Below are 13,307 nucleotides of genomic sequence, written 5' to 3'. Positions count from 1 at the left end.
TGCACTATTTTTTTATTAGATCTTCCTAACTATCTTTAAGTATATGTATGTTTCTCTCATGCAGCCATCTAGTTGAAAATGTTATTAGATACTGTATTTTTATAATAAAAGGCCTTTTTTTTTTCTCTCTGCAGAACTACCAGCAGCACTCGGGAGCCTGAACCCTCTCTTGAAGCGGACCCAGGACCGGCCGCCACCACCAGCCCTCCTGTCCCTCATTCACCTGTTCGGGTCAATCCTGGTCCCCTACCTGGTCCCTCTTTTCAACGTACGCTCTCAAGATGGCGAGAAAATGTGAGAGCTACGTTGAATCGCAGGAGACCAGGTAGGAGCCGTCGGGAAGACTATGGGGACCTTGTAGAGATCGTTTCTGATGCTCTGGAAGGTTTCGCAGAAGACATGCGTCGAGTTGTGGAAGACTTGGCACGCCGAGGGGAGGGGGCGGAGTCGGCACGTCAACTCTCCCAACACGAACATTTCCTGCAAACCATGGTCCCCCGGATGGACCAAATGAATCCTGAGCAGGTGCATGAGTTCCGTATTATGATGGAGAATGCGTCGTGGGAAATCCTGCACCGCCCCCCACCCACTACCTACCCCCCACCCACTACCTACCCCCCACCCACTACCTACCCCCCACCCACTACCTACCCCCCAACCCATGTGTATCAACACACTCAAAGTCTACCTTCCCATTCACATCATCCTTCCCTTTCCCAACCCCCCGAGCATGGGTACAATCTACCTTCTTTTTCTGCAACTCCCTCTCCTCCTCGCTATCATGCTCCTACTTCTTTCCCCACTCATTCTTTGTCCCATGCTCGGGAACAATCAACTCCCGACCCTTCCACTCACCACACCCCCAGAAATCCTGCATCCTTTCCCACGGCGCATCATTTTCAGTCCTCATCTGAAGACAGGGGGGCTTCTGCCGCTGTTCCAGGACGGTCCACTCCCCAACGCTACACCTCCCCTAAACGTTTTACCAAGTTCTAAAAAAATTTTGTTTTGCTTAAAAAAATAAATTAAATTATTATTTAAAAAATTAAATTAAATAAAATCATTATTTTTCTGAATAAACTTTGTCTGTTGTTATTGTTTTTAGTAAAAAATGTTCACTACCGGTGTGGGTAAAGTAAAGTCTTGCAATTTTGGTATTTATATTTTTGTTATAAGAAAAATTATTTTGTCTACACCTGTAGTGATCATGACTGCTAGAGTGTAATAAATAACTTGGTTTCAAAAAGCTGATTATTTAGCAGATTCTAGCTCTTATAACAGTGTGCCTCCAGGTATTGCAAAACTGCAAATCAAAGCATGCCTGCACAGCCAAAGGCTGTGCTGTCATGCTGGGAGTTGTAGTGTAGCAACAGCAGTAGGCACGCTGGTTGTGAAATACTGTTATAGCTGATTGGCAAATGAACATAGTTTTTTCATGAGCCAATCTTGTTCTCCACATGAGCCCTTGTGGAACTAACGATACTATTGGATCATCATCACCAACTGTAGAATACTACAGAGCCTAAATTATTTAATTTTTATAATTAGCAAAGATGATGCGGTATTGTCATTACCACAGGGGACAGGAAACTAACATAATGTTGTAGTCTTTGACCTGGGTTCAGAGGCAATTAGTGAACAGAGCCCAGTCGAAGACTTCAACCCATGAAATGGAACCACACCAAAAAAAGGTCATTTGGATAAAAACACTATGTCTTTATCCATAATGACTAGACCTCTTTAGGGAAAGAAAAAAAAAACATTACAATAGTAGTGATAATTTTTATTTTTATTTTTACAATGATTAACCATAACAACATTTACAAAACATTATTTTGCCAGGGCACGCTACCTGCTTCGGAGACAAAATAATTGGCAAAACCGTCCCTCATTCTAGAAATTGCGACGGTAGATCGAGATGACACATTTTGCATCCTGGTCAGTGTACAATCTACATCTTGAGGGTCCAGACGCAGTGGTTCCTCAGATAATAGATAGTTATGTAACACCACACAAGCCTTAACAACATGATCAATAGTTTCTACTTTTAGGTTAATTGCCTTGTTTAGAACACGCCATTTTGCGACAAGTATCCCAAAGGCGCACTCCACCAGTCTTCTAGCTCTTGTGAGTCTATAATTGAAAATCCGTTTGGTGGAATTTAAATCACGGCTGGAGTATGGCTTTAAAAGATTTTCACACATTTGGAAGGCTTCGTCCCCTACCACAACAAATGGCATGGGAGGTCCATCTGTCCCTGGCAACGGTCTTGCAGGCGGTAATCCAAATTGTTTTGAATAGAGCCGGCGCCCCATAGCGGAGGTTTTGAATGCCATGGAGTCATTGGTCCGTCCGTATGCTCCGATATCCACAGCAACAAATCGATATTCAGCATCTGCAATTGCCATTAAAATTATTGAGAAATATTTTTTATAATTAAAATATTCTGATCCACTTTTTGAAGGCTTAACAATACGTATATGTTTTCCATCTACGGCTCCTAGACAATTTGGAAATTGGCAGGTTTGCATGAACTTGTCCGCTATTTGAATCCATCGTTCAGTTGTTGGATGCGGGATATAGTCTTCATGCATTGTCGCCCACAATGCACGGCAAGTATCCTTTACTATTTCACAGAGTGTGGAGATTCCAATACGATATTGGTAATGCAATGACGTTAGGGTTTCTCCAGTAGCAAGATACCTAAACACAAACAAAAAATTATATATATTTAAAAACATATATATATATACAAATATAAAAAAATATATAAAATGTTTTTTTTCGAATTTTTTTTACCTTATTGTCACCATTAACCTCTCTGATGGTGAAATGGGCCTTCTCATTCTGGTATCTTGCCTTTCGATGGTTGAAGAAATGCGCTGCAGTAGCTGGTCATAACTCTCAACCGTCATGCGCATATAATTGTAAAATTTTTCTGGATTTGCACGCAATTCCAAATAAAGTACTGAAAAAACACCTCTGGTCATCCTTCTGGAACTTATCGGGTGTATCCAATAACGACGTCTTCTTCTTTCAGTGTCTCGTCTCATCCATCTAGCTTTAAGAATTTGAAAACGCAGCCGGAGACGCAAGTGTGCAGGCAACATGATCCCAATAGGCTATGAATCTGAATTGAGGTGTACCAGGTTCTAATACTAAGTGGGAGGACTTTGTGAGGCACACCTACAATGACTAGAGGTGTACCTACAGTGGGACTACTGAGCCACACCTACAAATGACCATGAATAGTTTTTTTTTTTTGATTGGGAGGACATTTAGGAGGCACCTTTATTAGGCAAACGGATCCGCTGAGCGCATGCCTAAACGGATGCAGACGCAATAGACGGAGCCATTTTACGAGCGGATCCGTTCAATCGGATCCGCTCAAAGTATCACCGTTTGTAACCGTCTGTGAAATCCTTCAGACGGATCCGTTTAAGGCGGATCCGCCTGACGCTAGTGTGAAAGTAGCCTAAGGCGATACCACATGTGTGACACTTTTTTGCAGCCTAGATGCGCAAAGGGGCCCAGATTCCTTTTAGGAGGGCATTTTTAGACATTTGGATCCCAGACTTCTTCTCACGCTTTAGGGCCCCTAAAAAGCCAGGGCAGTATAAATACCCACATGTGACCCCACTTTGGAAAGAAGACACCCCAAGGTATTCAATGAGGGGCCTGGCGAGTTCATAGAAAAAATGTTGGGGCATAAGTTAGCGGAAATTGATTTTTTTTGTTTTTTCTCACAAAGTCTCCCTTTCTGCTAACTTGGGACAAAAAATTTCAATCTTTCATGGACTCAATATGCCCCTCAGCGAATACCTTGGGGTGTCTTCTTTCCAAAATGGGGTCATTTGTGGGGTGTTTGTACTGCCCTGGCATTTGAGGGTCTCCGCAATCATTACATTTATGGCCAGCATTAGGAGTTTCTGCCATTCTCCTTATATTGAGCATACGGGTAATGAGATATTTTTTTTTCGTTCAGCCTCTGGGCTGAAAGAAAAAATGAACGGCACAGATTTCTTCATTCGCATCGATCAATGTGGATGAAAAAATCTGACCAAAAAAAAAAAGTAGGGGAAAGGCGTCTGCCAGGACATAGGAGCGCCGCCCAACATCCATACCCACTTAGCTCGTATGCCCTAGCAAACCCGATTTCTCCATTCACATCAATCGATGTGGATGAATAAATCATTGCCGGGATTTTTTTATTTTATTTTTTTATATACAAAGTGTTTGCCAAAGCATATGAACACCGCCACCTCCTCAGCTCGTATGCCTTGGTAAACGTATCTGTTACTGCAGAGGAGAAATCTCATCTTGCAGCGCCGCATACACCAACTTGCGTGTAATCTGACAGCAGCGCAATGCTTCTGTCAGAATGCACATCAGTGCTGCAGCTAGTCGATCGGTTGGTCCACCTGGAAGGTAAAACAAACAAAAGAAAAAACCAGGCCGCAACGCAATAAATTTTATTAACTTTATAATAACTTTTGAACAGAACATATAAACTTTATTTAACTTTTGGAACTTAACGTAAACTTTTTTGCTTACTGGTGTTTTTTTTTTTTTTTTTTACCTTTAGAGGACAAACCTCTCCTTCCCCATGGGACAATGTGCAAAGCGCAGATCGCCCAAAGATGTGGTGAAGTGGATTATACACTTTATCCCAGGTGAAAGTAGAGGTTTGCAGCAGCTGTGTGTGAATGGGCCCTAATAGCCCTGTGTGCCTGTCCTGGTGAGATGTGATCCCTATGCTAGGTGTACCTGTGTGTGGTACTTCCGGAAACACTCTCCTAAGCATAGGGAAGGGTGGTCAGGGCAGTCAGGACAGAAATAGCGGGTGTCACGCCTTAGGCTGGGTTCACACTTGAGCGTTGCGCAAACGCGCGTTTTACGTGCGTTTTTGACGCGCATTTTTATGCGCGTTTTTGTAATAGTAAACGCGCGTTTGACGCGCGTTTGTGTGATTCACTACAGTGTCCTATGGCCACAAACGCCCCAAAAGTCGCTCATGTACTTTTTGGAGCGTCGGGGGTTTTACAGCGCGATCGTACGCGCTGTAAAACGCCCAAGTGTGAACCATTCCCATAGGGAATCATTGGTTTCTCCTTGTTGAGCGTTTTACAGCGCGTAGGAACGCGCTGTAAAACGCTCAGGTGTGAACCCAGCCTTATTCCACTCCTGCTACAGACACGACATCTTTTTCGGGGTGATGGTTGGGTTGAGGTACCAGGAACGACATTGGGGAAATGTCGCTCGTGTAGACGGCTAACTACACTGGTGGATTGGGCCACGGAACCTCCTGGGTGCAGGAGGTTCTCGATGATCTCTTCCTGAAATTTGTGGAAAGATCCTGTTCTCCCAGCCTTACTGTAGAGAACAAAACTATTGTACAGAGCCAATTGAATTAAATATACAGACACCTTCTTATACCAGCGTCTGGTGCGGCGGGACACTAAATACGGAGACAACATCTGGTCATTGAAGTCCACCCCTCCCATGTGAAGGTTATAGTCGTGGACTGAGAGGGGCTTTTCAATGACTCTGGTTGCTCGCTCAATTTGGATTGTCGTGTCTGCGTGAAAGGAGCAGAGCATGTAAACGTCACGCTTGTCTCTCCATTTCACCGCGAGTAGTTCTTCGTTACACAAGGCAGCCCTCTCCCCCCCTTGCAAGACGGGTGGTAACGAGCCGTTGGGGGAAGCCCGCGCGACCAGTTCGCGTGGTGCCACAGCAGCCAATCTGTTCTAGGAACAAATGCCTGAAGAGGGCCACACTTGTGTAGAAATTGTCCACATAAAGATGGTACCCCTTGCCAAATAAGGGTGACACCAAGTCCCAGACTGTCTTCCCACTGCTCCGCAGGTAGTCAGGGCAACCGATCGGCTCCAGGGTCTGATCTTTTCCCTCATAGATCCGAAATTTGTGGGTATAGTCTGTGGCCCTTTCACAGAGCTTATACAATTTGACCCCATACCGGGCACGCTTGCTTGGGATGTATTGTTTGACGCCAAGGCGCCCGGTAAAATGTATCAGGGACTCGTCTACGCAGATGTTTTGCTCTGGGGTATACAAATCTGCAAATTTCTGGTTGAAGTGGTCTATGAGGGGCCGAATTTTGTGGAGCCGGTCAAAAGCTGGGTGGCCTCTGGGACGGGAGGTGGTGTTATCACTAAAGTGCAGGAAACGCAGGATGGCCTCAAAACGTGTCCTGGACATAGCAGCAGAGAACATGGGCATTTGATGAATTGGGTTCGTGGACCAATATGACCGCAATTCATGCTTTTTGGTTAGACCCATGTTGAGGAGAAGGCCCAGAAAAGTTTTAATTTCGGAAACTTGGACTGGTTTCCACCGGAAAGGCTGGGCATAATAGCTTCCCGGGTTGGCGGTTATAAATTGTGTGGCATACCGTTTTTTTTTCTGCCACGACTATGTCCAAGAGCTCCGCAGTCAAGAACAGCTCAAAAAAATCCCAGGGCCGAACCGATCTGAGCTGTCTCAACCCGAACTCCAGACTGGGCGGTGAAAGGGAAAACTACAGGTGCGGCTGAAGTTGGGGACTGCCAATCAGGGTTTGCCTGCACCTCTGGGATTCTAGGGGGTCTACGGGCCTGTCTGTGCGGTGGCTGCGACGGGGTAACTACTGCACGTGCCACCGTACCAGCTTCAAACTGCCCTTCTGGTGCTCGCCACTTCACCATGTTGTATGGCAGTGCTGGTACTAGGTCCAGGATGGGCTGCGCTGCTGGTGTATGCCTCACCACGTAATCCGACAGTGCCAGCCCCACTCTGCTGCCCTTGAAGCGGATCCTGCGCAACCTGTGGTCTAGGGACACGGGGCCGGGTACGCCTGGTGGTATCAGGGACCCCAACCTCCTCGTCCGAACTTTTGGTCAGAGTGCCACTGCTTTCTACAGGTTCATATTCTGACCCGCTAGATTCATCAGATGAGGGTTCCCATTCCTCATCCGACTGGGTCAGAAGACTGTAGGCCTCTTCAGAAGAATACCCCTTGTTTGACATTTGGGCAACTAAATTTAGGGGTATTCCCTGAGACTACCCAAGAAAAAAAGCAAGCCTGTCCTACAAATGGGAGGCTAGCGAAGTACCGGAGGCCGCTGCGGTTGATAAAAAATATCAAAACTGATTTCGCTTGTAAAGTTATTGTGCAGTGATAAAAAAAAAAAACTAAGGTGACACTAATACTATTATAGATCTGACTGATCAGTTTTGATCACTTCCAGATACTATAAAAGTACAAATGCTGATGAGCGATACGCTAATCAGCGAATCAGTGACTGCGGTGCGGTGGGCTGGGCGCTAACTGATCGCTAAACTACCTAACCAAGGGGCCTAAACTATCCTAAAACCTAACAGTCAATACCAGTGGGAAAAAAAAAAGTGACAGTTTACACTGATCACTTTTTTCCTTTCACTAGGTCATTGACAGGGGCGATCAAAGGGTTAATAGGGGTTCAGGGGGTGATCTGGGGCTAAGTGTGTGGTGTTTGGTGCTACTCACTGATGCCTGCTCCTCTGCTGGAACCAACCAACCAAAAGGACCAGCAGAGGAGCAGGGAAGCCATTTAACACATTATATTTACTAATATAATGTGTTAACTGGCGTCTGATTGGATTTTTTAAAAATCAGCAGCCTGCCAGCCAGATGATGCATTACTGCGTGACTCTGCCTGCAGCTGCCGCCTCCGGACCGCGATCCTGCGTTAGGCGGTCCGGAGGCGGGTAAATAAGTTGCCCAGTGTGGAAAGTCCAAACACTGCTGGGACCTAGTTTTGAAGGTTCTGAGAAAACGTCTTTAACCCCTTAAGGACTCAGCCCTATTTCACCTTAAGGACTTGGCCATTTTTTGCAAATCTGACCAGTGTCACTTTAAGTGCTGATAACTTTAAAACGCTTTGACTTATCCAGGCCGTTCTGAGATTGTTTTTTCGTCACATATTGTACTTCATGACACTGCAAAAATTGGGTCAAAAAAGTTAATTTTTTTGGATAAAAAAATACCATATTTACCAAAAATTTTGAAAAATTTGCAAATTTCAAAGTTTCAGTTTCTCTACTTCTGTAATACATAGCAATACCCCCAAAAATGTTGATGACTTTACATTCCCCATATGTCTACTTCATGTTTGCAGCATTTTGGGAATGATATTTTATTTTTTGGGGATGTTACAAGGCTTAGAAGTTTAGAAGCAAATCTTGAAATTTTTCAGAAATTTACAAAAACCCAATTTTTAGGGACCACTACAGGTCTGAAGTCACTTTGCGAGGCTTACATAATAGAAACTGCCCAAAAATGACCCCATTCTATAAACTACACCCCTCAAGGTATTCAAAACTGATTTTACAAACTTCGTTAACCCTTTAGGTGTTGCACAAGAGTTATTGGCAAATGGGGATGAAATTTGAGAATTTCATTTTTTTGCCTAATTTTCCATTTTAACCCATTTTTTCTACTAACAAAGCAAGGGTTAACAGTCAAACAAGACTTTATCTTTATTGCCCTGACTCTGCCGTTTACAGAAACACCCCATATGTGGCCGTAAACTACTGTACGGGCACACAGTAGGGCGTAGAGGGAAAGGTGCGCCGTATGGTTTTTGGAAGGCAGATTTTGCTGGACTGGTTTTTTGACACCATGTCCCATTTGAAGCCCCCTGATGCACCCCTAGAGTAGAAACTCCATAAAAGTGACCCCATCTAAGAAACTACACCCCTCAAGGTATTCAAAACTGATTTTACAAACTTTGTTAACCCTTTAGGTGTTGCACAAGATTTAATGGAAAAGAGAGATACAATTTCAAAATTTCACTTTTTGGGCAGATTTTCCATTTTAATATTTTTTTCCCAGTTACAAAGCAAGGGTTAACAGCCAAAAAAACTCATTATTTATGGCCCTGATTCTGTAGTTTACAGAAACACCCCATATGTGGTCGTAAACCGCTGTACGGGCACACGGCAGGGCGCAGAAGGAAAGGAATGCCATACGGTTTTTGGAAGGCAGATTTTGCTGGACTGGTTTTTTGACACCATGTCCCATTTGAAGCCCCCCTGATGCACCCCTAGAGTAGAAACTCCATAAAAGTGACCCCATCTAAGAAACTACACCCCTCAAGGTATTCAAAACTGATTTTACAAACTTTGTTAACCCTTTAGGTGTTGCACAAGATTTAATGGAAAATAGAGATACAATTTCAAAATTTCACTTTTTTGGCAGATTTTCCATTTTAATATTTTTTTTCCAGTTACAAAGCAAGGGTTAACAGCCAAAAAAAACTCATTATTTATGGCCCTGATTCTGTAGTTTACAGAAACACCCCATATGTGGTCGTAAACCGCTGTACGGGCACACGGCAGGGCGCAGAAGGAAAGGAATGCCATACGGTTTTTGGAAGGCAGATTTTGCTGGACTGGTTTTTTGACACCATGTCCCATTTGAAGCCCCCCTGATGCACCCCTAGAGTAGAAACTCCATAAAAGTGACCCCATTTTAGAAACTACGGGATAGGGTGGCAGTTTTGTTGGTACTAGTTTAGGGTACATATGATTTTTGGTTGCTCTATATTACACTTTTTTGTGCGGCAAGGTAACAAGAAATAGATTTTTTGGCACCTTTTTATTTTTTGTTATTTACAAAATTCATCTGACAGGTTAGATCATGTGGTATTTTTATAGAGCAGGTTGTCACGGACGTGGCGATACCTAATATGTATACAATTTTTTTTATTTATGTAAGTTTTACACAATGATTTCATTTTTAAAACAAAAAAATGTTTTAGTGTCTCCATAGTCTAAGAGCCATAGTTTTTTCAGTTTTTGGGCAATTATCTTAAGTAGGGTCTCATTTTTTGCGGGATGAGATGACGGTTTGATTGACACTATTTTGGGGTGCATATGACTTTTTGATCGCTTGCTATTACACTTTTTGTGATGTAAGATGGCAAAAAATGGCTTTTTTTACACCGTTTTTATTTTTATTTTTTTACGGTGGTCATCTGAGGGGTTAGGTCATGTGATATTTTTATAGAGCTGGTCGATACGGACGCGTCGATACCTAATATGTATACTTTTTTTTTTTTTTTTAAGTTTTACACAATGATTTCATTTTTGAAACAAAAAAAATCATGTTTTAGTGTTTCCATAGTCTAAGAGCCATAGTTTTTTCAGTTTTTGGGCGATTATCTTGGGTAGGGTATGATTTTTGCGGGATGAGATGACGGTTTGATTGGTACTATTTTGGCGTAAATGCGACTTTTTTGATCACTTTTATTACCTTTTTTGGGAAGTAAGGTGGGCAAAATTTCAATTTTCTCATAGTTTTTTTTTTTTTTTTTTTATGGCGTTCACCGTGCGGGGAAAGTAACATGACCGTTTTATAGATCAGGTCGTTACGGACGCGGCGATACCTAATATGTGTAGTGTATTTTATTTTTTTTATTTTTATTCAGTGATAAATGTTTTTTTTTTATCTTAACTTTTTTCACTTTTTTTTTACATTTTTTTTGACCCAGACCCACTTGGTTCTTGAAGATCCAGTGGGTCTGATGTCTGTATAATACAGTACTGTACAATATATATTGTACTGTACTGTATTTTACTTACCACTTTGTCTGAACAGATCTCTGCTTTCAGCACAGATCTGTTCAGCACCATGGACAGCAGGATGCCTGAGAAGGCGTCCTGTTGCCATGGGAACCTTCCCCGTCTGCTCAGTAGTGTTCAGAACTTCGCAGACGGGGAAGGGTAAGGACGGGGCTTGGGGGGCTGCCTGGGAGCTCTCTCCCTCTCCCATCGGGGGGCTGCAAAGGCACAGCAGCCCCCGATGGGAGAGGGAGGGAGCTCCCTGACCTGTTAACCTTTTCCATACAGCGGTCCGTACGGACCGCTGTATGGAAAGGGTTAAACGGCTGACATCGCATCACCGATGTCAGCCGTTTATACCAGGGTGCCAGCAATGTGCTGGCACCCTGGTATACCCACTAGAAGCCAACGATTATTCAAGGGGAGGCGGGCGGGGGATCGTGATCCCGCCTCCCGCACCGCCCGCCTCCCGCACCTCCCGCACCGCCTGCGACACCCCCCCTGCACCACCCGCCCACATAATATCATTCAGGGGTGCAGGGGGGGTTAATAAAAACTTAATTTCTGGCATTTTAACGTTTGATCCCCGCGGTCAGAGACCGCGGGGATCAGAATCGGCTAAAAGCGCAGCAAACCGCAGGTCTGAATTGACCTGCGGTTTGCTGCGATCGCCGATACGGGGGGGTCACATGACCCCCCTCGGCGTTGTGACAGGATGCCGGCTGAATGATTTCAGCCGAAATCCCGTTCGGATTAACCCCCGGGGCGCCGCAATCTTATTTTAAACTCATGACGTACCGGTACGTCATGGGTCCTTAAGGACTCGGGAACCATGCCGTACCGATACGTCCTAAGTCCTTAAGGGGTTAACAGGTAAATGAATACACCTCTTACCTTAATGGTCACAGAGCGTCCATCGCTACTGTCGTGCTTAAAAACTTGCAGCATATGAGGGATGAGTGAAGGCAGATAAAGCTTGAAGTCTCCTTCTAGTGCTAGTACAATCTGCTCGATGAGCAGAATAATGGTGCTCTGAATGGGATTATCCATTGTCCAGTAATCCTGCAAGAATAAAATGAGAGACCAACGACCATACAACTTTATAGTGCAGGCTACCTCTGGAGACATACTAGTGTAGAATACTGTATGAACTGATATTCCTTAAAGGGGTTCTCACAAGATTTATGCAAAAATAAGTGACCAAGCTAGAGCTAATCATGTACTGCACATGGGTCCAGAGTTCCCCCTATTCATTGCTCAAACTGCTCTGCCAGATTTATATCAAGCTGACATCTCAGGGACGTGTCCTTTCTCTGTCACAACTTCTAACAGTAGATATGGCTGCTGACAGCTCTCAGGGATGGAACTGAGCAAGTGTGAAGAAGACACTACTGACATGGACAGAGGAAAAAGGAAAAGAACAAACAGCAGGTGGCGCTGTAGGGATACATTTGTGGCGCACTTTAAAGTGGCATCTGTCATCTTATAAAGTGATGGCATATCGCTAGGATACACCATCACTTTATGATCAGTCCGGATAAAACCTCTTGAACAGCCCTGTGGCCACAGCGCTAAAGCTGCATCAAATGCCAGCCATACAAATGTGCAAAAGTGAGGTGACCGTGAGAGCCGCTGTGTAAAAAATACAGGAGGGGAGGCAGCACTGAGCCTCTTCATTCACATAAATCAGACTGATACTGTCTGATGGCGTACTGTAGTGATATAGCAGCACTTTATAAAACGAAAATACCCCTGTCATCTATCAGAATAGCCCCTAGTAAACAGGGCTGAAGTGCAATACCATTCACAGGCCACGGACAAGAGGAGCTGCTCTTCATAAAAGGTCTTTCATTTCTCTATCCTGCCCACCAAATAGACCCCTACATAAGGAACACAATAGTTATGCACTTAGGAGATTTCACCTTCCAAACAAGGAAACCACAACTAACTGTAAATTCCCCAGAAAATGCAGGATAAAGACAGAGTCTGGGTATCCACACCTAGGATGAACGTTCTATGTGTCAAGGTAATGAACTATGTAAGTGATTACAGTATCAGAGTAAAAAGAAAGGCCACCTCTAGCCTGGACACAAGATACAGATGGGAATGGAGGTATACAGGTTTTGTAAGGTATCCTGCAGCACATTCGTAGGTTGCCAAAGATGGTGTCCCAGCTGGTCCTTAAATGCTCAATTGGCAATAAATCTGGTGAACATACAGGCCAAGCATGTGTGCAATCTGGTGGAGATGTTCCTGGGAAACCCTTGCTGTGTGTGAGTGAGCCTTATCCTGCCGTGAGAGGTAACATACGTGGCTGCAGGAGGTTCTGCACATATCGCTGAGAAGTTAGTGTCCCTCGTATCACTACTAGGGATGACAGACTGACATATACCACGGCCCCCCAGATCATCACACCAGCAGTTGGGGCAGTGCAAGGGCAGGATTGAGGCCTCCATACTCAAATCCAATTGTCATTAGATCCAAAACAGAACCTGGATTAGTCACTAAAGACAATACAGTTCCAGTCCATAGCAGTCCAGGTTTCTTTTTCCTGACACCACAGCAAATTAAGGTGACAGTGGCTGGCTGTTAATGGCAGGACACATAATTGGCACCGTGACACCAAATGTCCGTCTGCTAAGAGCCTGGAAATGGTCCAAATAGAGACAGGTGTGTAATGAAGGAGTCACCTGTGTATGGAT

At 44.2% G+C, this 13,307-nt stretch overlaps 1 protein-coding gene across 1 annotated transcript in view; it reads right to left on the bottom strand.

Moving 5' to 3' along the window:
• LOC122923533 (serine/threonine-protein kinase mTOR-like) overlaps positions 1 to 13,307 on the bottom strand; it is a 240,185-nt gene that overhangs the window by 202,959 nt on the left and 23,919 nt on the right. Inside the window, exon 8 of the mRNA XM_044274360.1 lies at positions 11,500 to 11,667. Within this exon, the coding sequence (XP_044130295.1) occupies positions 11,500 to 11,667 (168 nt within the window). The remainder of the gene's footprint in view (positions 1 to 11,499; positions 11,668 to 13,307) is intronic.

Source organism: Bufo gargarizans, unplaced genomic scaffold (genome assembly GCF_014858855.1).
Source record: "Bufo gargarizans isolate SCDJY-AF-19 unplaced genomic scaffold, ASM1485885v1 original_scaffold_1694_pilon, whole genome shotgun sequence".
In the NCBI taxonomy this organism is placed as follows: domain Eukaryota; kingdom Metazoa; phylum Chordata; class Amphibia; order Anura; family Bufonidae; genus Bufo; species Bufo gargarizans.
The sequence above is the reverse complement of the archived record's forward strand: the minus strand, read 5'-3'. Positions and strand labels throughout refer to the sequence as shown.